The 27,054-nt window shown below is 38.9% G+C and overlaps 2 protein-coding genes and 1 long non-coding RNA gene across 4 annotated transcripts; 2 read left to right on the forward strand and 1 right to left on the reverse strand.

Annotated features, from left to right (window-relative positions):
* Nucleotides 1,629-19,841, forward strand: LOC107634473 (histone deacetylase 5). Of its 2 annotated transcripts, XM_016337959.2 has the most exons (14): nucleotides 1,641-1,989; nucleotides 3,511-3,709; nucleotides 4,876-5,022; nucleotides 5,138-5,250; nucleotides 5,895-6,106; nucleotides 6,337-6,401; nucleotides 6,734-6,904; nucleotides 7,116-7,199; nucleotides 7,731-7,851; nucleotides 18,345-18,466; nucleotides 18,723-18,916; nucleotides 19,091-19,217; nucleotides 19,337-19,401; nucleotides 19,596-19,841. In XM_016337959.2, the coding sequence occupies exons 1-14, from the start codon at nucleotides 1,814-1,816 to the stop codon at nucleotides 19,765-19,767; spliced, it is 1,968 nt and encodes a 655-aa protein (XP_016193445.1). In that variant the 5' UTR covers nucleotides 1,641-1,813; the 3' UTR covers nucleotides 19,768-19,841. The 2 variants fall into 2 exon arrangements, with proteins under 2 accessions (XP_016193443.1, XP_016193445.1); XM_016337957.2 differs by lacking the exons at nucleotides 18,345-18,466; nucleotides 18,723-18,916; nucleotides 19,091-19,217; nucleotides 19,337-19,401; nucleotides 19,596-19,841 and adding an exon at nucleotides 10,525-11,559 and having other exon boundaries at nucleotides 1,629-1,989.
* Nucleotides 19,899-22,690, forward strand: LOC110272146. The gene is made up of 2 exons (XR_002363091.1): nucleotides 19,899-20,466; nucleotides 20,768-22,690. It is a non-coding gene; the product is annotated as an uncharacterized LOC110272146 (long non-coding RNA).
* Nucleotides 23,596-27,054, reverse strand: LOC107634493 (DNAJ protein JJJ1 homolog; the record flags this gene model as incomplete). Its single annotated transcript, XM_016337967.2, is given in 3 exon segments — nucleotides 23,596-23,956; nucleotides 24,101-24,159; nucleotides 25,358-27,054. Coding segments are annotated over 3 exon segments (1,814 nt in total), but the record flags the coding sequence as incomplete, so codon positions are not given.

Consider the following 27,054-nt stretch of genomic DNA (forward strand, 5'->3'; position numbering starts at 1 on the left):
AAAAATTAAAATTTAATTAGAATATAATTTTATTTAATTCAAATTATATTAGATTAAATCAAAATAATTTAAAAATTAAATTTAAATTAGCACCGTACAAATCAATCATTTGCATAAAATTGAATTAGATTGAAACGTATAAATCAAATCAATATTTTTTAAATCATTTAAAATTATATCATTTTTATAATTTGAATAAATTTAAAATATACTACAAAATATAGTCTTATTTCGTTGACAATACAAATAATAGATGTAAATATATCCCACTCACTCTAAGTTGGTATATATAGTGAAACTCGTATATAAACCGTTGAATTCCTTCCACGATTTATGCATGTTTTGCATTCTCACAGAAACCATGGAACCCCTACCACGTTTTCTTTCCAAATGGTTCATTAACGTAAATTTGCATTTTCGTATTTAAACTGCAAAAGTTGCATTTCCGTAATTTTAAAAGCTAAATATTTTGTTTTCGTAAATTGCCCTATTTTTTATATGTATGTTTTGTATGAATTTTTTTTATTTTTGTTTGGCTTTGTTCATATGATTTTTTATTTATTTTATTGTATTTCTTTTATTCATATGACAAATGTTGTTGAATTTTTTTTTATTTTGTATAGTGCTCTAATTTTTTAAGTATTTTATTTATTTTTATGATATTTTTATTATTTTTTGTTCATATAAATTTTTTTGATCCTTTACTACATTGTATTTATGTTGTGTATGAAATTTTTTTATTTTTTATTTCATTTTATTCATATGAATTTTATTTATTTATTATTGTATTTTTTTCACATGATATATGTTGTTGGTTTTATGAAATTTTTATTATTTCTTATCTGTTTGATTTTTTTTATTTCTTTGATGTACTCTATAAAAAAAGGCAAAATAAATAAAAAATTAATTATAAGTAACAATATAGCCATAAATAATAAAAATTTATAGTTCAAAATAATACTAAATTAAAGAGTACTGACAGTGCTAGAAAAATTATAGAATATTTTCTTTTTGTTTGAAATTATAAAATTTATAGTACTCTCTTTCATATTTTTATTTTTTATTGTATTTATTTTATTTATATGATAAATATATTTTTATATTATTTTTCTTAGTGTTTTGATTTTGCATGCATATAAAAAAATTATTTAAATCGATGTCTCTTTTAGTAATTTTTCATCTAAAAGTGATTTTGAGTACTATAATCCAAACAATATTTATTTTATTATAATCAATTTTGGTATAAACAACCGTGATTTCTGTGTTGCACCCTAATCAGTAACCACATAATCTGCCACTACCTATAGTGGATGATGTTCTTCTGTAAACCGCTGCTGCCAGTAACAATTTTTATAGAAATATAAAAAAATGAATTTGCGTCTTCGTATTTCAAAAGTTGTATTTACGTAAAATTAAAATTCAAACATTTTATTTACGTAAATTGGCCTAAAAATTAAATAATACTATTCATTTAATAATTTTTGTTCATTAAATTTAATTAAATTAGTCTAATATTAACAAAAATTAATTATAAATAATATTATTCTAAATTTTATTATTTTTGGTTGAATTTAGTTAAAAAAAATATAATATACAACTTGAGTAAAAAAATTGGTGCATAAACCCAATATGAGATCTTTTGAGAATTTAGTACTCACTATAAGTTTAGGACCATTTTAATCGTTCAAATTTCAAGGTAACTTGGTGGTGTTCAACTTTTGGACTCCCTTTTACAGAGAGTGAGTGAGAGAGAAATTCCAAGTAAAGCGCGCGATTACTTTGAACTTTGAAGTAGCTGCTCCTTTCGGAAACCATGATGGAGTCAGGGAAAGACAACGGCACCAAACTCACCGGTCAACGGCGCGTGGGTCTACTCTACGACGAGAGGATGTGTAAGCACGAGAACCTTCACGACGGTTACCATCCCGAAACCCCCAACCGTATTAGGTCCATTTGGAACAAGCTTCAATCCACGGGCATTACCCAACGGTACTAACTACTTTACTCCTCTTTAGGGTTTTAAATTTCACCATTTTTTTCTTATTATTATTGTTGTGGGTTACGTTAGCTAGAGATGTTATTTTGATTGCTCTAGTTTTCGCTGAGCTGTGGTTCCTTCTGTAACACTTTCAGACTCGTTTTATTGATGAAATTTAGGTTGCCATCTGACAATGGAACAAGACGAAATACTCACAAGAAGATATAGAAAACAGATATACAAAATTTTGTGCTCTTGAGTAAAATTCAATTTATTCTTATTTTTTTTATTTAAAAAATTTGAGACAAAAAATATAATAATAAAAATTAACAAAAATAATAAAAAAATAAAAAATAAGTTGTGTCTTTGTTAGTGTTTTTAGGCACAATATCTTATGTCTCTGTGTTTCTATCTGTCTTTGTGTTCCTGTCTCATTGTCCTCTGTAAACAAACCCAACCTTAACTAGGTTTTGTGATGAGTAAATGGACTAAAGTACACGTGAAAGGGTTTTGGGTAGATAAAAGTACACCAAAGATTAGTAAATATCAAAATACACATCAAGATTGTTTACGATGGACAATAGTGTCGTGCTGTTAGTAAGGGTTTGATATTTATAAATCTTTTGTGAGTATTTTTGTCCATCGAAAATAATCTCTAGGGTGTACTTTGTTATTTAGGAATATTTGGTGTACATTTTTGTCTCTGCCAAACTCTTACACGTGTACTTTTCTTCATTTACTCGTTTTGTGACTGATATTTAAATTTGTCTTGAAATCTACCTTTTGTTTTTTGAATTTTGTTGATGAAATTAACTATGTGACATGAAATGTAATATAGGCAGTGGTGTAAAGGATGATTGATGGCCACAAGTAAAAGAAAAATGGAGTTTTTAATAATTATTTCTACATATTAATGCTACTACAAAACTATAATTATGGTTTGGAGAAGCTTTAGGTGGTATATTTAGTATTTACACTGCAGATCTTCTGGAGCTTGGGAAAATAATGCGAGATGTGTTTTAATTTCTTTTGACATCTATTCAATGGTTCATTAAATTGTGGTAAAGTTAGAAAAATATGATGGTTTTAAGAATGGTGAAGGCCTAATACGAGTAAGAAACTTTCCAATGCTGAGATGGAGGCATGTGTCCCCGTAGTCTTTGAAGTAGCATAATAATAAAAAAAGGTGCTTTCATTGAGAGACTGATGGTGACATTCGGAGAACTCCATCAGCAGACTGAGCTTGCAGCCTTACAACGGAGCCATGTTGAAATTGCTAGTCTAGTTTCAACCACCAACGAGCGAATGGATGATTGGAGAGCCTGTATCAGTCTCTTTATGTTTACTTAAGGTTTTTCCTATAATTAGACTCCATTGTGATGGTTTAGAGTAAATTGTTCTCTCTTCTGTGAAAGTTGTGCTGTTCAATTTTTAGTTCTGAATTTCTAATACTAGGATGACTTTGCATAAAGTGACAAAATCTTACTTCTCTGTTTTGTGCTTTTAATAAATGTGGTGTAACATCATTCCAGATGTGTGATTTTGGATGCTAAAGAAGCTGAAGACAAACATATACTGTCAGTACATTCCAAAAAACATGTGAATTTTATCAAGAAAATAAGCTCAGAGTCAGATTCACGGAGGCTTAAGACTGCGTCAAAATTTGATTCGATATACTTCAATGAAGGTTCATCAGAAGCTGCTTATCTTGCTGCTGGCTCTGCTATAGAGGTGATATTTACATGGATTATTCACATAGTATAAATATCTGTGATTTTTTATGTGTATTAATGAGATAACTGTGGATCCATTATTACAGCCTTTTCGAAGTCTAGATTTGTCTGTGCCTGCCACTAAAGCAGAGTTTGCCATCTGATCTAAAAAATATACTTTCCTGTTTCTAGTATTCCACTTAATTTTAAGTTACTGACTTTGCTCATATTGGTAGTATTGATTGCATTCAATATCTTAGACAACTTTTTTTTCCTACTAAAAGAAACTGGTACAAAATTTGGGCCATCATGAAGTTTTTCTTGAAGTTGTTTGGGAGCAGCAATGTTTTACAAACATTTTAGCTTTTCAATTTGTATTTCAACTTGGAGGTTCTTTCCATATAATATTTCTCATTTTAATTATCAATTTTTGTAAATATAAAAAAAAATATCAATTTTTGTACTTACAAATAATAAAAAAAAAGGGGAAGTTAAGGCTTAAAAGTAAGGTTGTTGACTTGTAACTTGGAGGTCATATGTTTCTGCACATTGCCACAAATGTTTGGCTACTATTCTCAAAAAATGAGCAAACCTAGTCAAGAGAAACTGATGAGGTTGCAGGGCACACCCAACAGTCACCAAAGATACAAAAAGGTATTCCAAGAAAAAACAGCAAGACGACAATGTAAAAATAGGTGCGACAGTAATTTTGAATCTGTGCCACCCCGCACTCACCTGACACACATTGTGAGAAATATCCATATGTGGCCTTCAAATAAGTATATCAAGGTGGAAAGAGATTGTATTTGAGGAAGGAGTTAAGAAATAAGAACTAGAAATAAGATTTACATCTAAATATACCAAATGAATCAAGAGACCGTAATTGTTATCTGGGTTAAAAGACAATGGAGCAATATCAAGGACTGTTTACAAAATCAAACATAAAAATAATTAAAACTTTCTTTTTGTATCATGTACTTTTATCATAATGCTATAGATTTGGTTGGCTATATTGATACATCATTTTATCATCAAAAGAATTATCATTTAAATTAAAGAACTTTATCATGTATCCATCTGAATTTTTCCAATCTATCAGTGAACACATACATTTATTTAGATTGAAGTAAGGTTTTATGTTAATACTATTCTTTTTAACATAACTGAAGATCCTATGATTAATAGGTTGTTGAAAGAGTGGCAAGCAGGGAATTCAATTCTGCTTTTGCAATTGTTAGGCCTCCAGGTCATCATGCAGAACGTGATGAACCCATGGGTTTTTGTCTATTCAACAATGTGGCGATTGCGGCAACGTATCTCTTAGAGGAACGTGTGGGTAACATGATTTCTACTTTCAATTCTGTATTTACCAAGAGTTTTTGGCAGTTAATCTGTCAGTTGCTTTATTTCCACAGGCACCTCACTGTTGTGTTGCCCTGTTTGACAGCCAGAATTAGGTATTAAAAAAATTTTAATTGTTGATTGGGACATCCATCATGGAAATGGTACACAAAAAATGTTCTGGAATGACTCTCGAGTTTTATTCTTCTCTGTTCACAGGTATTATTATTATTTTCATGTATTTTCTGTCCACTTGAACTGATTTGTCCTGTTGTAATTGTTTCTCTCTACCTCAAAATATGTAAAATTTTGTTTCTATTGGTTTTGAGGCCCTAGACCTGACTGCTAGATTGTTTCCTTTTATACACTGGTGATTTAGGAAAATATATGTTGCTATATATGGGATAGGACATTGCATGAATTTGCGAATCATGTTAAATTTTAAAATTGTAGAACAACATGGCTTGTATATAATTGTACATGTATATTTTAAAGAAAAAAATTCATTTTAATTTTAATGATTTAATTTATTTTTATTTAATAATATATATATAAGCTTTCCTTTTTTTTATTGTTATAAAATATAAATTGATTACAGATTTGAAAAGAATTCACACTATGTGTCTTGTCTTGTTAGAGTAAAAGTGGGGAGGGGAAAAAAAATCACATGCGTACGTGCATCCTTTCTGCGTGGTGTAACATTTGACTCGAACATGTGGACATGACACCCAAATAGTGTGTCTATATTTAATAGTTTAGCATCGGGTCTTAGAGGTGGTTTTCAATCAAGACTTTAAAATGAATGTGAATCTCCATAGGTGGTTTTATCACTTTCATTGTTGATCTCAGATCATCTCATGCAGGCATGAATTTGGGAGCTTTTATCCTGCAAGTGATGATGGCTTTTATACGATGGTTGGAGAAGGAGCAGGTGCTGGATATAATATAAATGTACCATGGGAGAATGGAAGATGTGGTGATGCAGATTACTTTGCAGTGTGGGACCACATTTTGCTACCTGTTGCCAAAGAGTTTAATCCAGACATGATTATTGTTTCTGCTGGCTTTGATGCAGGTCTATTGTAGCATAATTTAAATTTGATGTTTTATAGGGGCGAGTTACTGGTTGTTTATACTCTTTCTCAGGGTTTGTAGCCAGTGTTGTTGGTTTAATTATTATTTTACTTCTTTGTATCTTGAAGGAGTATCACCATTACTTCTGATTTTGTACTAAACTACTAATCAGTTGATCATTAATTTATTATTACTGAAACGTAATAACTTTGATAATTTTTAATGAAACAGCCATTGGTGATCCTCTGGGGGGCTGTCGTGTTTCGCCATTTGGTTATTCTGTCCTGTTGAAAAAGGTTAATTTTAAACATTGACTTTTCATGATTGCGCCTTGCATTTGTTTCTTGTAATGCTAATTTCCTGATAAAACTGTTCAATTAACTGTGAAATTTTTTACTGTGTATATTGCACTTTAGTGTCACTATTTTCATGTTGCTTAAAGATGGGCAGTTATCTTTCTTAAACATATAGTGCTACTGCTTGCTTGAGTATCAAGTTTATATGATCTAACTTTAGCATTATTTTCTAGAATAAAATCTGATATAAGTTTTATATGTGAAGATTTTAACTTGGGTGATCAAATATATGAATGGCTGTTACATATTGTTTTACCTTCTATACATTTCAGTTGATGAATTTCGCTGAAGGTAGGATTGCACTAATTTTAGAAGGAGGATATAACCTTGACTCCATTGCAAAGTCGACGCATGCTTGCGTGGAGGTTTTGCTTGAAGACGAGCCTATTGTTGGTTCATCTGAGGCCTATCCATTTGAGTCCACCTGGCGTGTGATTCAAGCAGTAATAACTCATGACTCTAATATATGCTGTTTTGATCCTTCAAGGGGCAAAAGGGTTTTGTGATTTCATTTCTTATTATTTTTGGTTAGGGGGTGAGCAGTGGGAAATGGAAAATGTATTCTTTTCTTTCCTAAAAGCATCATATGGGCTTTTGTTACCCAAAGGTATTTGACATCTATTTAGTGCTAAATCTTTTGTGTTTGCCTTGCAGGTTCGCCAGGAATTAAGTTGCTTTTGGCCTACACTTGCTAATGAATTGCCACAAAAATTAATTTCTCAGATTGCTCCTCCCCCAGTAATGTTCTTTCGATTACTATTGTTCCTTTTTTACAGTTAATTTTGTTATTTCGCTATCGTATAATTTCTTTTTCATTATTTGTTCTTGCATAATACAAATCAAAAAATATTTTAGCAAATAGTGGTATGGTCTCCCTTATTTTTTTAACCTTTTCTAAATAATCTGTAATTTAATGAGACAATAACTATAACTTAAAATTCTGGTTGATTACCTTATATTCACAATGCAAAAATTGCCATGCTATCTTATAGCTTTTTGCTGCTGGCTCATACATTTTGAAAAGAACCATGACCTTTACATTGCAAAGTCGTAGATTCCACATTTTATTGGTAACTTAATGGATTAAGTTTATGTGCAAGAAGCAACTTATGTTTTAAGGGACATTAATTTTTCATTAGATGATTTACTGCTCGTATTTTATCCTATATGCATTCCAAATACATGCAATTTGGGTTATGAAAAGTTTCGAATAGATTATTTTACGATAATATTCTCATTGGAATTCTTTCTGCAACACTGCATTTGCAGCATACTCTTATCTCAAGCTCCGACTCCGAGACAGAGGATGACAAGGGTCGGCAGAATTCAGATCTTGCAGAGCTTCTACAGGATGTCATAAAACCACTTTCTGAGCTGAAGGTTGATGCAGGTAACTGTCGCTTTTTTACACCAAAGATTGATATAAAATTTGAGAAACATCCTGAAGTTTTAATATCATTCATGGCAAAATTTTAAACCAAATAAATATTTTACGTAGAAGAATTGATCATTGATGTGTGTATACCTTTCGAGAATCACGTCAGTAATTAGAAATTTCAGATGGCAACTTTTGAGCAATATGTGGATAAGAAAACTATCCATCATTTAGTATGATGTTTAGTGGGTTTGGTGAGACCAGCTAATCCACATAATTTGCCATAGTCAAATTCACAAATGTGGGTGTTTTGGTTTGCATGTTGATTTGGATCCAAAATCACCCAAGTAGAATTTTTGGCACATGATTGTAACTCTTAGGATGGCAGAACTTTTTTGGATCAAAATATGTCTTTTACCTTATGCGGGGCCCTTTAAGATGGCTGACCAACTTCCAATCCAACTGAATGTTGGAAGTATTTTGGGAATATGTTTGATATGTCCACACATGAATAGCAAGATGCAAAATGTTAATGTATTGTTCGTTACCCACCGTACAGTAAATTGATGTTCTCTCTGATAAAAAAAAATGTTGCATCTTTGTCAATGTTCGGTTGCTCAGGTAAATGGTAATTTGAACGGGGCTGAGGTTGGAGCAAATGGGGTGAGGTGATAGTTTTGGACTTGTGCGCACGCTTCTTGAAGGGAATGACAGCCTGAATCGTCGATGGGTTGGCGGGTGGGGGCCACCTGCAAGGATACACCAATGCCAAAGTCAGTGTTCATATGATGAGGCAGCTAATTAGGGTTAAAATGTGACGTACTTCTAGGGAGGGGTAGGTCCCTCCCTATTTATACTCTGAACTCGAGTGGGTCCTTTCGCTTGGGCCCATCTGCCTGGAAGCTTCTGCTAGCTGTTCAAGTCTTTTTGGCAGGGGCGTGAGGTGCCGGGTGGGTCACTTGGGTCCGTGTCAAGTGACCCGGCGGGTTGGTGGTCCACAGTCGGACCGGGACAGTTGTTGGGCTGGGCCGGAACGTACCAACCGTGAAGCTAGAAGCTCGTGGTTGATGCGTTCAAGTTACTCGCGCTCGCTCGGGTAGAGTCCTAATCAACCCTGGAACCTGTTGACAAGGTCCACAGCTCCAGTGCGCGTGAGTTGCCCCCAACTGTGGCTTAGGGCGTTGCTTCGGTTTCTGTGCTGAAAGCATTAAATGCTCTTTATGGTTGATTTGAAAGCAGGGGGAAAAATCAATTCTACCTCTGTCTTTTTGCACTTCCCTGACGGTTACCATTTTGCATTCTTTTGCTTTTGTCTTCACCACTTCTTCACTTTTCTCACACATTCCCTTCGTCTTTCTCTGCTTTCTGATCGCTGTGCCTTCGGAATTCTGCATCTTGCTTGCTGCGAATCCCACACCCGCCCTCTCTTCATTCCTTCTACTTTCTTCATTTACTGGTAAGCAATCATTTCCTTCTTCCTTCGTTGATGATTGTTGTGCTTGCCTTTGTTACCACTGTTGCTACATGCATTTTGCATTACTTCTAGTGCATTTGTTTGGTTCTTGTCTTGTCTAGGTTAGATTTGCCAATGTTAGCTAGTTCTTAAAAAGGGGGGGGGTACCATTAGGTGTCTTTTTTCTTGGATCTAGGCCTTTTAGGCCTTAGAATAGTGGTGCAAATTAGAGTAGTGACGTAGTAGAACGTAGTCTTTGTTTCTTCATTTCTTGCGGGTTTCCGATCTCCCGAGTTAACTTAAGTGGTGCCCCCACTGTAGGTATGGCTCAGCAACCTGCGGTGCCGAATCGTGTTGATCATGATATCTGGGTCACATCCGACGAGAAAGATATGGCTTCCCGGGTAACCTGAGAGAAGCTACAAGAGCTTCGCGACTCCGGGCCCTTGTGTGGCGGAGGCCCGGTAGAAGCGAATTACCAAGTTTTCGTCCTGGGTGACCGAGAGTGTATTTGACACCTGAACCTGGTGTCTCCCTGGGTAGTCGACTGGTTGTGGGTGTACAAAGCAATGTTCACCACGCTAGGTGTCCGTCTTCCTTGTTCTCCGTTCATCATCTCTTTGCTAAATCGTTGTGACGTCGCCCTGTAACAGCTTCATCCAAACAGCTGGGCCGCCTTCGTACTTTTGAGATGGTGTGTGAATATTGGGAGCTCCAGACTTCTCTCAACGTGTTTTTTTTTTTTTTACCTTTTCTTACTCACTAACCCTTCCCGAGAAGGCAAGCACAAGAAAGGCTACCTTTCCTTCAAGACTGTACAGAATAGGCAAATTTTTTGGCCTTTTTGAAGATTCTTTTCATGGTTTCAAAAGTAAGTACTTCAAAGTTAGACCGGCTCTGAGTTGCCATACCTTTTGGCTTACCCTCGAGGGTGAAAGGCGGATCCCGACTTATTAGAGCTTTGGTGTTGGCTCTGACTATCTAATAAAAGTGTCTTATGAGGGGTTAAGTCCGGAGGACTGTCAGATCACAGATATCTTGTTAGCTGTTTTTGGCTAAAAAAATCTTAACTCCCATTTACTAATGGGTGACCGGGAGTCCGATCGTGAATGCGTAGGTAAAATTTTGAATTTCTTTGTTGTCTTGATCTCCCGATCTGTTTGTCTATTTTGCTTGCTTTAAAATGTCCCATTCTTCCGACTTCCTAACTTTGCTTTTCTTTCCACTTCTTGTAGTTGCCATGGCTACTGGTAATGCCAAAATGGCTCGCTTGATGGCCCACTTCTTTCCCTCGGAAGACAGTGACGATGACACCACGGCAACTCCTTCGGTGGAGCCTATGCCTGATGCCGTCGGTGAAGGAATTCGCCAGGTCATCGACGAAGGTGACGAACAGCCCCAACCTTCTGCTGAAGCACTGCTTCAGAACCTTGCTGTCGACGAGGCGGGCCAGGGTCAGGGGGTGGGGTTCGAAGACGACCCCGAGCTAACCATTGTAACCAACCCCAAGAAAAGGAAAACAACCCCGGGCTCTAGCAAGACTCTTACTGTCATGGAGAAGAACTTTGACGCGGGATATTTCATTGACTCCCAGCTCCTTCTGGGCACTGAAGAATTCTTCCGGGAAGAAGACCTCGCTGCCCAAGTTAGATGGACTTACCGCAGCCTCCTTCGGGCAGCGGCCATTGTGAGGAAAATGGAACTCGTGTTGGCGCAAAGCCAACTCGCGGAAGGTAAACTTAGGGCTTCCCAGAAGGATATTTCCAAGTTGAAGGCCCAGGAAGAGTTGCTCAAGGCCCGCCTTGCCGAGGAAGAGAAAAAGGCTGAGGAGAGTGCCACCAAGATCAACTATCTGGTGGATCGCGATCTCTCTCTCTCAAGCCAACTTAATAGTGCTCAAGGTCGGGCCACTGTTGCAGAGGCGAAGGTGAAGGAGTTGGAGGAGAAACTTGCCGAGGTCACAAAATCGGCTGAGGCTGCTAAGCAAGAGGCCTTAGCTTTGAAGAAAAAGAATAAGGAAATTGTGAGGGATGCACGGGGAGTAGTCAAGGCTACCGAGGAGAGGATTAAAGCTCAGGTCTTTCTCCTTGCTCCCGACCTGGATACCTCAATGATTGGAGCTTTCAAGATGATTCAGGATGGGAAGATTGTGGATATCCTGAGGCAGTGAGATCTTTGTAAAAAATGTGAATCTTGTACTTTTTTGTACTTTGTTGTATTGGGCCGATCTGATGCCCTTGTCTTGAATGAACAATTTTATCTTTAATAATTAATGTGACCTTGATACCTCGTGCTTTAGATCATTATCGGACCGATGCGATGCCTTTCTTTAAGCTACCATTTTCATCCGTAGTTAGAGCACATTTTTGTTGCTTGTTATTACCTCGCTTGACCGTCAAACTGTTATTCGTAGTAAGTTGGATATCCGTTTCTTGCAATATCGTGGCGCTCGGGGTGATCAATCTTGGGTTGTCGTTTTTATAACTTAATAGTAATAAATCACAGATATGACACTAAGCATGATGTAAATTAACCACGAAAATACAAAAGTCCTTTGCAACAAGTTTAATGAAAGAGAAATGAAGCATCTAACAGAAAAATAACAAATAAAGGACGACAGTAATTTAAATAACAAAGGTGAGGAATGCGAAGTGGTAATCGTTAGGGAGGGAAGTCATCCTTCAAGAGTAAAAACTCTTCAAGTTTGCCATATTCCATGTCTTCGGTACCTTGGTCCCATCAAACTGCTCCAGCTTGTATGCGCCTTTCTCGAGGACTTCTCTTACTCTGTAGGGCCCTTTCTAGTTAGCTGCTAGCTTGCATTGTCCTGGGGTTGGCGTGCCGATATCGTTGCACTGCAACACTAAATCTCCTTTCTCCAAACTCTTGTTCAGCACCTTGCGATTGCAACATAAAGCTATCTTTTGTTTTAGCGCAGCTTCCGACAAATGAGCTATCTTCCTTGGAATGACTGTATCAACACCATATGTAAGCTGGAAGGGTGTCTCTCCGATAGAAGATTGTGGTGTTGTTTTGTAAGACCACAACACGAAAGCTAGCTTGTCTGCCCAAGAGCCTTTTCGCTAATCAAGACACTTTAACCCATTAAGGATAATTTTGTTCGTTGCCTCGGCTTGACCGTTGCTCTGGGGTGTTCCACCGAGAAAAACTTCTGCTTGATCCTCAAACCAGCTAAGAATTTCCCAAATTTTTTATCAGAAAGTTGCGTTCCATTGTCCGAGACCACGATCTTTGGAATCCCAAACCTGGCGATTACTTATTTCCAAAGGAACTTCTAGCAATTTGCTGACAATATGCTGGCTAACGGCTCTGCCTCCACCCATTTGGTGTAATAATCAATGGCCACAATGAGGTACTTAACTTGCCCTGGGGCTACCGGAAACGGGCCCAAAAGGTCGACTCCCCATTAGGAGAAAGGTCGGGAGGCCAACATGGAACTTAGCTATCCCGCTGGGGCTTTGTAAAAATTCACATTCTCCTGACGTTTTCTGCACTTCCTTACCAACTCCAAGGTGTCCCACATCATAGAGGGCCAATAATATCCTGCTTTGATGAGCTTACTGGCTAAGGCTTTCCCTGCAATGTGATGGCAACAACACCCCTCATGGACTTTGCTTAGAACGTAGTCCGTCTGGTCAGGGCGAATGCACCTCAACAGGGTCTGATTGAGTCCTAGTTTGTACAGTTGCCCTTGTATTATTACGTACTTAGCGACTTCTCTTTTTACCACTTTGGTCTCCTTTTCATCTCCAGGGAGCGTCCTGTCTTCGAGGAAGCGTTGGATCGAATTGATCCAAGAGGGATGGTCTGGGGCTTGGGTCAGGCAGAGGGCCACCGATGGCTCTTTTACCAAACCCCGGATAAGGGATCGGTTTTCCGCCCCAGGTTTGGTGCTCGCCAACTTCGTCAAGAGGTCGGCCCTAGCGTTTCTCTCTCTGGGAACATGTTGCGCCACTACCTATTCAAAACCCTTGCATAGTCTTTTTGTTCTCTCCAAATACTTTTGCAACAAAGGGCCCTTGGCTTGGTAAGTTCCATTCATCTGAGTGGTCACGACCTGGGAGTTGCTGTTGACTTAGAGTTTCGTCGCTCCGACCGCTCTGGCTAGAGTTAAGCCGACTATTAAGGCCTCATACTCTGACTGGTTGTTCAAGACCAGGAAGTCGAATTTGGTCGATTGTTCATAGGTCATCCTTTCCGAGCTCTCTAGGATGATTCCGGCCCCTCCGAATGCTTGGTTGGACGCTCCGTCAATGTGAAGCTTCCACCGTGTGTTCGGATTCTCGGGAGCATCGCCGGTTACTTCTACCAAAAAATCTACCATAGCTTATGCCTTGATATCTTGTCGAGGTTCGTACCGGATTTCATATTGGGACAATTCTATTGCCCAAGTCATCATACGACTCGCCAGGTCGGGTTTCTGCAAGATTTCTCGGATGGCCTGGTCAGTCCTCAATGTGATTGTGTGCTCCTGAAAATACTGTCTTAATCTCTAAGAGGAGATTAACAAAGCATAAGCTAACATTTCCAATTTGGTGTACCTCAGCTCCGCTCCTTGGAGCACCTTGCTAATGAAGTATACCAGTTGTTGGAGTTTGTCTTCCTCCTGAATCAAAACGGCTGCCATAGCCTCCTCCGTCACGGCTAGATAAAGGTATAGGGCCTCTCGTTCTTTTGGCTTTCCGAGCACTGGTGGTTCCGATAGGATCTTCTTAAAGTGGTTGAAGGCTTCCTCGCACGCTAGAGTCTATTCGAAGGTCATTCCTTTCTTAATTAGATTGAAGAAGGAAAGGGTCTTTGTTGCCGATGTCCCGAGAAAACGAGACAAAGCCGTGAGTCTACCAGCCAGTCTTTGAACGTTTTTTACACCCCCTGGGCTTGTCATTTGAAGGATGGTTTTGTATTTGTCTAGGTTGGCTTCAACCCCTTTTTGCGTGATCATAAAGCCCAAGAGCTTTCCTGCTTCCATAGCAAATGCACATTTCAGAGGGTTCAGCCTCATATTGTGCTTTCGGAGCGACCCGAAGACAGCTTCCAGGTCGGCAACCAAGTTTCCGGCTCGGCTGTCTTTACCAATATATCATCAACGTATACCTCCACCGACTTGTCGATAAGTTTCCTGAAGACTTTGCTCATTAATCTTTGATATGTGGCTTCTGCATTCTTTAATCCAAACGGCATGGCCCTGTAACAGTAGGTCTCTGCTGGTGTTATAAATGCCGTTTTTTCCTCATCAGGGCGGTGCATCGGGATTTGGTTGTACCCAAGTACGCGTCCATGAAGCTCAGAAATCAGTATCTCGCAGCCGCATCTACTAGGGCATTAATGTTAGGGAGTGGAAATGAATCTTTTGGACATGCCTTGTTAAGATCTGAATAGTCGACGCACATCCTCCACTTCTCGTTGGCTTTCTTAATAAGGACCACGTTTGAGAGCAACGTCGAGTACTCCAACTCTCTTATGAAACTGGCTTCTAACAAGCTGGCCATCTACTTGGCCACCTTGTTAGCCCTATCTGGCGCATCTTTCTTCGCCGTTGTGCCACTGGCTTGGCGTCTGGTTTCATGGCCAGATGATGTAACATAAAATCGGGGTCCACTCTTGGCATGTCAGCCGGGGTCCAGGTGAACAAATCGCAGTTTGCTCTGATGGCCTCGATGAGGAGCTCCTTTAACTTGTGGGGGACGTTTTGGTTTATGAAGGTAAACTTCTCCGTGTCTTCCACCCGGAACTTCTCCAGGTCTCCCTGAAGTTCTGGCCTCGGCTTGTCGTCAACCCTCGCATCCAAATCCGCCAGGAACACCCCAGCTGCTTATTTTGACTTCTTCCTTAGCGAGAGACTGGTGTTGTCATAAGCGACTGCCGTTTCCAGGTCTCCTCGAATAGATCATACAACTCCACTATCCGTTACAAACTTCATCGTGAAAAGCTTTGTGCAAATGATAGCCGACAGCTTGTTGATGGTTCTCCTTCCCAAGATCACATTGTATGCTGTGGAATCCCATAGGACCACAACCCCATGTTGATGGCTTTTGAGGTCTCCTTCTTTGAGCCCTAAGGCATCAAACACGTTCCTACACATGATATTTGAGTTTGTTTCAGTGTCCACTAGGATTCACTTGACAAGATATGTCACGATTCTTGCCGTGATCACCATTGGCGGGTCCTTGGGAAGGTCGTGGCATCAGCGATCTCCCGGGCCGAAAGATATTTTAGGGAGCTCTCCAGATTGTGCACTGAGGTTTCCCGAGGTCATGGCTAGGATATTCGCATCTTTTTTTGTTGCTGATTTTGACTTTGGTAGAATGTCTTTTCCAACAACAACATTGATCACTACTGTTGGGGCGTTTTTCGTATTGTCAGGTGGCCCCTGCCTTGGCGTTGCGGTCCTCCTTGGACCGTTCTCGCTCTCCTCCTCGGTTCTCGAATGAATCGCAAAAACTCAGTCAGCTTGCCTTCCCGAATGTCCTGATCCAAAGCGTCTTTCAAATCGAAACAGTTTTGGGTTTTGTGTCCAAAACCCTTATGGTAGTCACAATACAAACTTTTGTTTTTCCTTGTTCTATCTTTGAGTTGCCGAGGTTTGGACAGTATGCCCTTATCTGCAATTTGCTGATAGACTTCCGCAATAGGTGCTGTGAGAGGGTATAATTAGTAAACTTGCCCACCTAGGGAAACGGTTTGAATGGCTTCTCGGACGTTCCTTTCTTTGGCACCTCCCTTGGCTTTTCTGTGTACCTGGCCTGACGGGCTGATGGGTTGGGAGGCTGCCGCTTATTGGCGGCCACCACTTGACTAACTTCTTCATTGTTGATATACTCTCTCGTCACATTTTGAATTTCTTGCATGGTCAAAACAGGCTTTGTAGTGAGATGTTTCCCGAAGTCCTCATTCAACATGTCAAGCATAGACTTGTCATCGAGTCCGTCAAGCCATTAATCTCTAGACATTCATCGTTGAACCGTTCGAGGAACTTCCTCGTCGGCTCGCTAGCGCGTTACGTTACATCTAGCAAGTTGATCGGGTGCTTGGCTTTGGCTATCCGTGTGGTGAATTGCGAGTTGAAACCTATTTTGGCCCCTGAAATTTTTGACCGGCCTCAATTTCGACCTCCAAATTTATAGTTACTCAATTAACACCCCCAAATATTAGATTGTGCCCCACGCTTGCTCCTGTAGTTATCTCTGTTAACGGGGATCTGATGTAGCACGTTAAGTTGATAGAGTGTGTGTGGTACCTAACTTGCTAGAATGAATGTGTGATGAGTGAATGATGTGGCAAAAGTTGAATGAAATCAATTTGCAGCCCTCTTTTCCTAATATGTTTTAGACTTTGCTGGAGAAATTGAGTTCATTCAACTTTTGCCATGTCATTCACTCATTACACATTCATTCTGCCAAGCTGGGTTCCACGTGGATACACACTCTGTCAACTTAACGTGTGTAACACCCTACCATACAGAGTCTTATGCTTAAGTCATAATTCAGAGATGGCAAGGTATTACGACCTCTAAAACAAAAATTTAGTACGTATAGTAGTATGAATGATTGATTATAACTAGGAGCCTTGTAGAAAAAAGGGGTAAACAAAAACCGCAACTCGAAAGCGCAACACTCCGATCACTAACAGTGTCACATCAGATTTTCATTAACGGAAATAGCTACAGGGGCAAACGTGGGACACAATCTAATATTTGAGGGTGTTAATTGAGTAACTATAAATTTGGGGGTCGAAAATTTCAGGGGCCAAAATGGGTTTCAACTCGGTGAATTGCGCTAAGAATCTCTGTGCGATATCCGCGAAGGCCGTAATGGACTCTTGTAGGCCATAATCTCATGTCCGTGGACTTGTCGAAGTTTTTCGACAGTCGGACCTTGAAGATAGAGGGGTGGAAAGGGGTTGCGCCCATAATAATGGGGTGCTGTCGCTTCTTCCCTTTGTTTCTTCTTGTCTCCCACAGTCTTCTGATCTACTGCGGGTGTAGGTGTGAGACCGAGAGTCGGCTCGTCCATGTTCGTTGTCCCTCCTGGGGCTCTGCGGTCCTCCGGTCCCCTAGTCGGTGACCAGGTACAGGACAGGCTCGGACGGGAGTCTCTGCTGTGTTCGGGACGGTAACGGTCCCTCGCGGCCAGGTCCCTCTCCAAGTTTTGCACTCGGTGCCGGAATTCTTGCATGATCTTTGAGTTGTCATCACCTGTGCTGCCAAATGGGCGTGTCTCGGGAGATTGAGAGGGGGGTCATCCCGACGGGACAGCGATCTCGAGCGTTCTTGAGAAGAGGCTGCGGAGCTTACCCTGCTTCTCAAGCGGGCTCCCCCTTCTTCACGTATCTCCTCTCTACGAGGGAAAAGATCCATGTTCGCACTAGATCCCCACAAACGGCACCAATGTTCGGTTGCTCGGGTAAATGGTAGTCCGGACGAGGGTGAGGTGATAGTTCTAGATTTGTGCGCGAGCTTCTCTAAGGGAATGACAACTTGAATTGTCGATGGGTTGGCAGGTGAGGGCCACCTGCAAGGACACTCTGATGCCAAAATCAGGCGGCTAATTAGGGTTAAAAGGTGACGTAATGCTGGGGAGGGATAGGTCCCTCTTTATTTATACTCTGAACTCACGTGGGCCCCTTAGCTTGGGTGCATCTGTCTGGAAGCTTCTGCTAGTTGTCCAAGTCTTCTCAGCAGGGCGTGAGGTGCCGGGTGGGTCACCTTTGGGTTCAGGTCTAGTGAGCCGGCGGGTTGGCGGTCCACAGTCGGACCGGGACCCTTATTGAGCTGGGCTGGAACAGTCAACAAATGTTGTGCATTACCTTCAGTGACTAAGTCAACAATGCATGGTTGTCAATGGACCATTAAAAGAAAGACTTCTAAGGAAAAGGATAAGCCAAATGTTGTTGAACCTTGTAAAATGAAAAGAAAAACTACCACAACTCTTGGACGGAAAAAGGCATGTTATCATCAATGGTCAGAAAATTAATCATATATACTTTTTTCACTTATTTATTCTTGATCATTTGACGTCGTCTATAATTAATGCAGATCATCAGATTGATGATATGAATTCCTGGCGAACAGAATTTTCAAATATTTACATATGGTATGCCTCATATGGATCAAATATGTGGAATTCAAGATTTTTGTGCTATGTAGCAGGTGGACAGGTAATGCTATTGCAATGTCTCAGTAAGTTTATATATGTTAGCACTGCTATAAGCTGTCAAATTGTTGTTAAGTGAATGATATGCCAGACCTGAAATTTCTTGTTTCTTCAATTGTCATCCATGATTATTTGCTTGCTTAAACAAGAGTTTGCAACCTCAGTTTCATTCATTGTTTATGGTGTGGATTTTGGTTGGGTGGGAGGAGGGGGGTTATTTTCTTTCCTTTTTATGTAGTTTTTGTGCGGTTTATGTTCAGGTGGAAGGCATGAAAAACACCTGTTCTGGTTCACTGGATAAAGCTTTGCCGAAGGCAATAGTATGGAAGACTTTTCCTTGCCATACATTTTTTGGCCGTGAAGCTTCACATACGTGGGGTCCTGGAGGGGTTGCATTGCTTAATCCAGTAGAAACATCTCAGTACAAGACACACATGTGTCTGTACAAAATTTCGTAAGCAAATCCTTGAATTTGTGAAATTATACTTCTGTTTACATAGGATCCTTTCTTCATTTCAGTGATATGCAGTTATAGCACAAGTGTGGAGTTTTCGTCCGTTTTATTTTTAAATTGCTTACATACTCTACGGAAGTTCTGTAGTTAACTTCTTGTCCCCGTTTGTTACAGGATGGAGCAATTCAATGATATTTTATTTCAGGAAAATGGATTAAGCATTGATACTGGCTCTCCTTTACTTGATATAGCAACCCTGAATGCTATCTCTGAGAAGGAATTCAATTCTCAGGAGGTTAAGGTATTACCCGATCCCCTTGTTTTTCTGAATTTGATTACTGAATTTAGTTCGTTCTTTTTCTTTTTTTCCCTAACAATCTCCTCATTTAGTTTGTTCCCCTCTCTCTAATAATGTTGCAGGATGGTTGGTATGGTAATGTTGTTTACTTGGGGAAGGAGCAGGACATCCCCATAGTTACCATGACGTGAGTGACATATTGCCCTTTCTATGAGGAACATGTTCTTAGAGCACATTTAGTGCGTGCTTTAGAAACATGTACAACCATTAACATGTTCGAATGTTATGTGTCCGAGGACACAAGTATTTCTCCTCTAGTTGCCATGTCAATTTATTTCCTAGTTATAATATAATCATGTTGTGTTACCTTAATCAAACCAGGTGTTCGCTCGCTGATATTGAAGGCTTCAAATCTGGGAAGCTACCATTACGAGCCCCTAATGAGGCATATACCAAAACCTTAATTAAAGGATTGGTAGAGGGCAAACAACTTTCTGAGGGGGAAGCCATTGCTTACATTGAAGCTGCTTCTAAATCCTTAATTTGCAGCTAGACATGTGCCTTTTGAATCGGGGTGTAAATCTTATTTAACAGTTTACATATATTTCTATTCCCAGCTTCGCATACACCTCGCTTGTGGGCTGACCATTTATTATTGCTAGGGCATTCGTCATGTGACTGAATACGTAGTTATCCCGTTCTGAATCATTTGCTTTTTTCATACAATGTTATTAGAACCAAATAACTATATAATTAGAATTAGACTAAACTACCAAAGGTACCTATGAAAGATGTAGTCGTTGACAAGAGTACTCATGAATTTAGAAAACAACCCGAATATCCACAATTATATAGTTCAGTTTGTCAAATGTAACCAAAAACGTTAGAAGGCTTTGTTTACATGTCCTACTTGTCTATTTCCTTTCTAACGAGGCAAGAGAGTTTTTTTAGGTGAATTATTTTTTTTTTTTTTTGGATGTGTATTTTATTTACTTAAATAATAAAAAATTAGTAACTCCTTCAAATTCCATTTAAACACAGAATAGAGTATAAAACTCAACCATGCCTTAATAGAGCAGTTTTTGATCTTTTCCTTTAGCCAAACACAATCTTCTTTGAACCCATTCCTGTGAATCCATTCCCGTGATGCCATTCATCTCCAAGTTCGCCTTCAAAGTTTAGGATGGGGAGGTTGTAGTTGCTTCAAGGAACTTTGTACAGGAGTGGTCTCATAGTCGAAGTCATTGAAGAGGTAATCCTTTCACAACCAAAATTGGTGAATCCTTGTAACCTCCAATTTGTTAGAGTTCTTCGTCGCATGTCAAAGATTGAATCATTACTGTTAGTGAATTTTTGGTAGGTTTAGTTTTTTAATAACTGAATCTTATTTTGGTCCTTTTATTTAAGCTGAATATTGTTTTGTGGTTGGAATACTGTTGTGTTTATTGTGTCTGAAACCATAAACATGGTGAATTTAGAGAGATAGTGAGTCAGGGTTTCACTAGTTCGTAGTTTGTGATGGCCACTAATGGTAGATTTTTTTTTTGTTACAGAGATAGCTACAATGCATATTATTTTAGAGATATATCATGGAGGAAAATTTGAGAGAACAAAGGATGGAAAAATCGTGTATGAAGGTGGTGAGAAATCTGAAATTCCAAGGGTTAACACTTTGAATGGATTTTTTATTAATGGTCTCCTTAGAGATATTGGATACACTTTGGTCGGTAAACGCTACTGGTTAGTGTCTGGGATGGAGGTTGATGGTGGTCTCAAGCTATTGAAAACTGATAAGGACATAATAGAGTTGTATGAAGTTGCATTGAGCAATGGAAATAGGGTATGTGTGTACACTGAGCACCCAATCAACTTACCAGAAGTTGTTGAAGAGGATGATCAAGCTTCAAAATAGGCACCTATAAGTAAAGAAGGTGGTATTGTGATTCCCTCAAAGGTGAGGCTAAAGAGCTATGCAAGGAGGACTCCAACTCCTAAAAAAATGAAGGTTATGAAACAAGCCAGCACATCTGATCAGCCCAATACCCAACCCATTATACACCTTAGTAGCAGGTCCAATAAGCAGTCCATGAACTAGTCCAATACACAACCAAAAAGATCATTACCACAGTACACATATTTTCTTAGCCAACCCCATCATGAGCCCAAGAATCCTAGAAAGCAATATACCCAGAAGAGGCAACATTCACAGCCAAATACAACCAAAAAAGCAGCAAACTCCAATTATCCCTGTCCAAACTCAGCAGACACACTAAGCCACAAATAGTTCAAAACACAATTCCAATTTTGAGCCTTTTCATGTTGTAACAGCCAATACACCAGAAATTTTAACACAATATATACCTCAGTCTTATAATGAATCCCAAAGTGATCCCAACCATGTAGAAGAGTTTGAGTCTCTCACTCAGCCCCAACCACCATCAGCAAGTCAAAATATAGAACAAGAGCAGGATCCATCCGAGTAGGGAATAAGACAAGTGCCTAAAAAATAAAATAGGAAGAGCACAACCAGACCTGAACCTACTGGACAATCCTTCATTCAGAACTCAGATCCTAACAAGGCTTCAAGAATTTTTGTGCCAATAGATGATGTTGAAGACTATTCAGGTGAGGATCCCGGGTTACATTGTCATGAGTTTGAGGAGCTTCACAACTGTGCAGATTCTGATGAAGAGCAACCAGATGTGTTTCCACAAGATAATGTTGATGCACCAGTTTCAGAAGTTAGGCTTGAAGTGGGAATGGAGTTTGAAACTTAAGAAAATTTAAAAAGGCTGTGAGGAAGTTCAACATTAACTTAGGCAGGAGTATATTTTTTCCTAGAGTTGATAGTATAGGGGTGAAGGTGCTTTGTTGAGATGAGAACTGTCCTTGGTAGATATTTTGTGCTAAGAGGAGTTACCCCATGAACTATCAAGTGAAAACATTTGTGAATGAGCACACATGTTGTAGAGTTGTGCATGACAGGTCTGCTGATGGTAAGTGAGCAGTTGATGAGTTGGAACAGCAAATTAGGGTGCATCCAGCAATGACTATAAAGGAAGCTGAAGATTATTTTAAGAGTATGATGTACTGCTGAATGACAGAAAAATTTATAGATCCATGACAAAGGCAAAAGATAGAATTGAAAGAAGTGAGAGAGCACAATATGCAAGACTTCGAGATTATGGCATGAAAATCTTGAAAATCAATCCGGGATCTATAGTAGATAAATGCACTAGACAAATGCCAGACTCGACTTTGTTGTTCAGAAGAATTTGTATTTTTCTGGATGTTTGTAATAAGGGATTCTTAGCTGGATGCAGACCATTTATTAACTTGGATAAGACCTTCTTGACATTCATGCTCATTGAGTCATCTGATTAAAGCCCTTGACAAACCTTGTCATCCACCCTCAATTTCATCAACCCATACAAAGTAATTACAGTNNNACCAAAAAAAAAAAAAAATTAGAGTTAGAGAAGAACCCTAAACCCTAACTATGAAACTCGTAACTCAAGGATCATACATTTCAGAACGGGCATCGAATGAACCATCTTCCTGAATTCGCAACCGTTGAAGACTCCAACAGCACAGCATTCCCACCACAGTAACATCTTCCATCCAGGATTTTTGCATTTTTCGTCTTGGAATTCGACGTTCCAGAAAAGTTGCAACTTTCGCTCCAAGTCATTTTTCTTCTTGACATAGCTAAAGTTGCTCTAGCTATCATCTTGTTTAGCGGGGGTGAAGGGAACGATGGATGGAGTGTTGGGGATGGATGGAGTATTTGGGAAGGATTTTACTTTTCTAACGTTGGGGTCCAACGAAGAATAAAGAACTAGGGTTCATAGTGTTGCCAATTCAAGCTCAATACACGTCAAATCGACAACATGATACTGTGAAAGAAAAATGTCCACATAGGACACTCAGTTAAAGTTGAATCAAATTTTGTTAGTTTTGTATACGGGATTGATTTTCTGTGGGTATTTAGGTTGTTCTCTAAATTTATGAGTATCTCTTGTCAACAAATACATCTTTCATAGGCACTTTTGGAGTTTTGGTAGTTTAGTCTTAGAATTTTTACTTGTGCCCAACAAATAAAGATGCATAATTAGTATTTATAAAAAAAATGATTATGTTAATGATAAAATAAAATTGATATTCTTTTTGTAACGACAGGTTTTAGTTACGATTATAAATTATAATGTGAAAAATAAATGTTCTAGTAACTGATTGTTGAAAAAATTTTAAATTTACATGGACACACAAATACCGAATACGTAACTTAATGTAATCATTAATTTTGCGGGGGAAAACTAAACAAATAATGGTACTCCTTCAAAAAAATATTTATTTGCGGTAGATGATAACATTATTAATATGTTGTAGACTTCCAATTTTCATTACTATAATCAACCGATAATAACTCATTTATATTTTCTGTTAGATGATAATAAGTTTACAATGTAATCACTAGTTTTCCTTTTTAACAAGGATGGCAAAATGGTGAACTTTGGCAAAATTACAGAATGCCTTCAGTTCTGCCGAAGGCTTAATTCAAGTTATCAGAAATGTAAGAATTAAAGAATGGACCACCAATAACTGATGCTAATAAATAGCTGGAATCCTGGAGCCCTAACAACACTACTCGAGGGAAGGCTTGAATTCAATAATTTCCTACTCCCTATCTACCTTTTATTTTTGCATGCCCAGAATCGCCAAGATGTTTATGTAATTTATTCCTGAGAAAAAGAAAATACAGAAAGTTACATGGCTGTCCCTCTTTTTGACAAGAAAAATTTCGCCTGATAATATATACAACGGTAACAACAGCAAAGCTTATCCAACTAGATAACAAATAATGATAAATATGAGACATAAATTACCTTGACTCAAACTCCTCTCCACAGGTCTCGCAAGTATTGCCATGATTCTTTGACGCACCCTTACAGAAGAAACACAATCAGAAATCAGAACTTGGAGTCATGGAGTACAAAATAATCTAAATTGTAACTTGTATAGCTGTACAATATCATGGACTCAAATATGAAACTTTGACAGAACCAGAGACGGATTTACTTACAAGGATATGGGGGCAATTGCCCCCATTAAATTTTTATAAACAAATAATAAGTATATACATAAATATAAAATGCCCCCTTTAAAATAATAAGTTTGCCCCCATATTTAATTTTTTTAAATATGTGTGAAAAATCTAGATTATTAAATAACAACACAATAATAAAAATTATCGAATCATATAAATTTAATCTATTTATATTAGAAAAATAAATATGCTTGATTAAAAAATAATAATAATTTAATTAGTTAATTATCCAAAATTAAATTTATTTTCTCAATAAAAATGAGACAGTAGCTATAATTTTTGTATTATATAAAAAATAATCATTAAAATGTGAGTTGATGGATATAGAGGATATTTGACAAAAAAATACTTTTAAATTAATATACTTTTTATGTGTTAATTAAAGATTTAATTATTCTGTTGGTCCTATATATAATTTTGCAAAATTTTCAATTAGATTCTTATACTTTTTTTCCTTTTAATTGGGTCCCTGCACCAATTTGTTTTTTCAATTAGGTCCCTATTAACAGTAATTAGCTTAATCTTATAGGAATCCAATTAAAAGAAAAAAAATTGGTGAAGGGACCCAAATAAAAAGAAAAAAAAGTATAGGGACCCAATTAAAAAAAATTTAGTGCAAGGACTCAATTAAAAGGAAAAAAAGTATAGGAATCTAATTAAAAATTTCGTGAAACTATAGGAACCAATAGAATAATTAAACCTTAATTAAATTATTTAAAGTTTGACTAATATATTTTAAATTTTTCAATATCTAAATATATTTATGTTAAATTTTTATTATTTTTATATATTATTTTTGCCCCCACTGCTAAAATTTTCTGGACAGAACCACACAAATGGAAATCAAACACGTTATGACTGCTACCCCTTTTCTTATATCATCCTAGCTACTACATTTAGGAAAAGCAAAAATTATCCAAGGCGAATTGCGGGTCTCAAGTTAGCAAGCTACCTAAGCAAAAGACAGCATATAAACATCTCGCCAGTCGCCACAAATGATCAGATAATGGAAACAAGCTTAGTCACAAGTTCTTACCTTGGCTTTTCTTCCTTTTGATGAAGTTTTAGCTTTGGATTTTGTGTCCTTTGCATCTCCTCTCTTATCAGCTGGTTTATTTGAAGTCTTATCTCTACCATCATGCCCGTTCTCTTTACCATTAATCACATTCTCCACGTTAAATTGGAAGGAAGACTCCTCTGCATGAGAATTGCCATTCCCATCATCGTTGTTGTTATTATGCTCTTCATCGCCATTGACGGCTGCTGTGCGGGATTCTTCTGGATTTTTCCTACCCTTTTCTTTCTTGGATCCGCGTTTCTTTCTTGCGCCCTTCCGGTTTTTGTATTCCATAGGGCCAACCCCATCATCCTCATTCTCAATTTGAGTTGGAGGCACTGGGGCATTGGGCTTGCGTGTTGAAGCATGTGGCTTTCTGCTCTTGTGACCTGCAATCATTGCTTCAAGAGCACCAATTTCATCATCATCATCATCACCATCTACAGACACACTAACCACATTGCCTTCCTTTTCATGTGAAGCATCATAAAATTCTTCCTCGTCATCATCATCAGGCTCGACTCCATTTCTAGTGCTCTCCTCTGCAACATTAAGACTATCTCTAATCCTCTCCTCCAAATCCTCAACCACGTGATCAGCATCCTCCTCACTCTCCAACCCTTCCTTCTCTTCTCTTCCTTCCACCTCAATCTCACTCTCCAAATCGTCCATAGCAACCTCCTCATCCTCATCCTCAATCGAATCCCTAAACTCAGCAACCTTCTCCTTATGCTTCTTGGACTGCTCATGGTTCTTCCACTGCTTCTCACTCTTGAACTTCTTCCCACACAACACACAATAAAACTCCTTCTCACCACCCTTCTTCCCCCCCTCCTCTGCCTCCTCAAACCACAAATCATCCTCCCCGTCCTCGCCCTCATCCACCTTCGCCCACTCTGGCTCCTCGTATGCCATTGCCCTCTCCCTCCTCTCCTTTTCCAACCTTTTCTTCTTCTCCTTCTGCTCCTCCTTCCGCTTCAACTCCTCCTTCTCCTTCTTCATCTTCATATCAATCACCCTCTTATCCCTCTTCTTCACAAACTCAGCCAATCTCCTCACAGTATCATTGTACTCCCTCCTCGCCTTCTTCCTTACCTTGTTATTTTCTTCCTCCATAAGCCGCCGCGACCGCCGGTTCGGACCGGCCGAAACATCATACTCATCAACCCAGCAAAAATCCATAACAGTCGAAAACCCTAACCAATAACCATAAAACGCAGTAACCTGCTCGTAAGGGCTATCTAAATTACCCATAACAGGAGCTTGTCTAATGGAATCAACACCTAACCCTAAATTCTTTACGAAATTGATCTCATTAGCGTGAATCTTATCGAAAACATCAGAATACACCTTGTAGAAGCCTCTACCGGAATCGGAGTAGCCGGAGAAGACGGTATTGGAGAAAAACGAGAAGAGGTCGGGGACGGAGGAGTTGCGGAGGGTGTCGGGATCGGAGAAGAGGATCTGAGAGCGGTGAGAGTCGTACCAGGAGCGTTCTTTGGGATCAGAGAGGACCTCGTAGGCGTGCTGAAGCTCCTGAAACTGCGCAGTGGCTTCCGATTGGGAGATACCTGATTGGACCAGCTTGTCGGGGTGGCGCTGCAGGGCTAGGCGGCGGTAGGCGGAGCGGATCTCCTCCGGAGTGCAGTCACGGGGGAGGCCGAGAACCTCATAGT

The sequence above is a fragment of the Arachis ipaensis genome, chromosome B01 (genome assembly GCF_000816755.2).
Source record: "Arachis ipaensis cultivar K30076 chromosome B01, Araip1.1, whole genome shotgun sequence".
Lineage (NCBI taxonomy): Eukaryota > Viridiplantae > Streptophyta > Magnoliopsida > Fabales > Fabaceae > Arachis > Arachis ipaensis.

Excerpts from the sequence above, each read along its gene's own strand:
- LOC107634473 (XM_016337957.2), top strand. The coding sequence starts at position 1,814 with ATGATGGAGTCAGGGAAAGACAACGGCACCAAACTCACCGGTCAACGG. Across the intron at positions 3,710-4,875 it reads CTGCTGGCTCTGCTATAGAG|GTTGTTGAAAGAGTGGCAAG; the intron begins GTGATATTTACA and ends TATGATTAATAG. Across the intron at positions 7,200-7,730 it reads CTCAGATTGCTCCTCCCCCA|CATACTCTTATCTCAAGCTC; the intron begins GTAATGTTCTTT and ends CTGCATTTGCAG.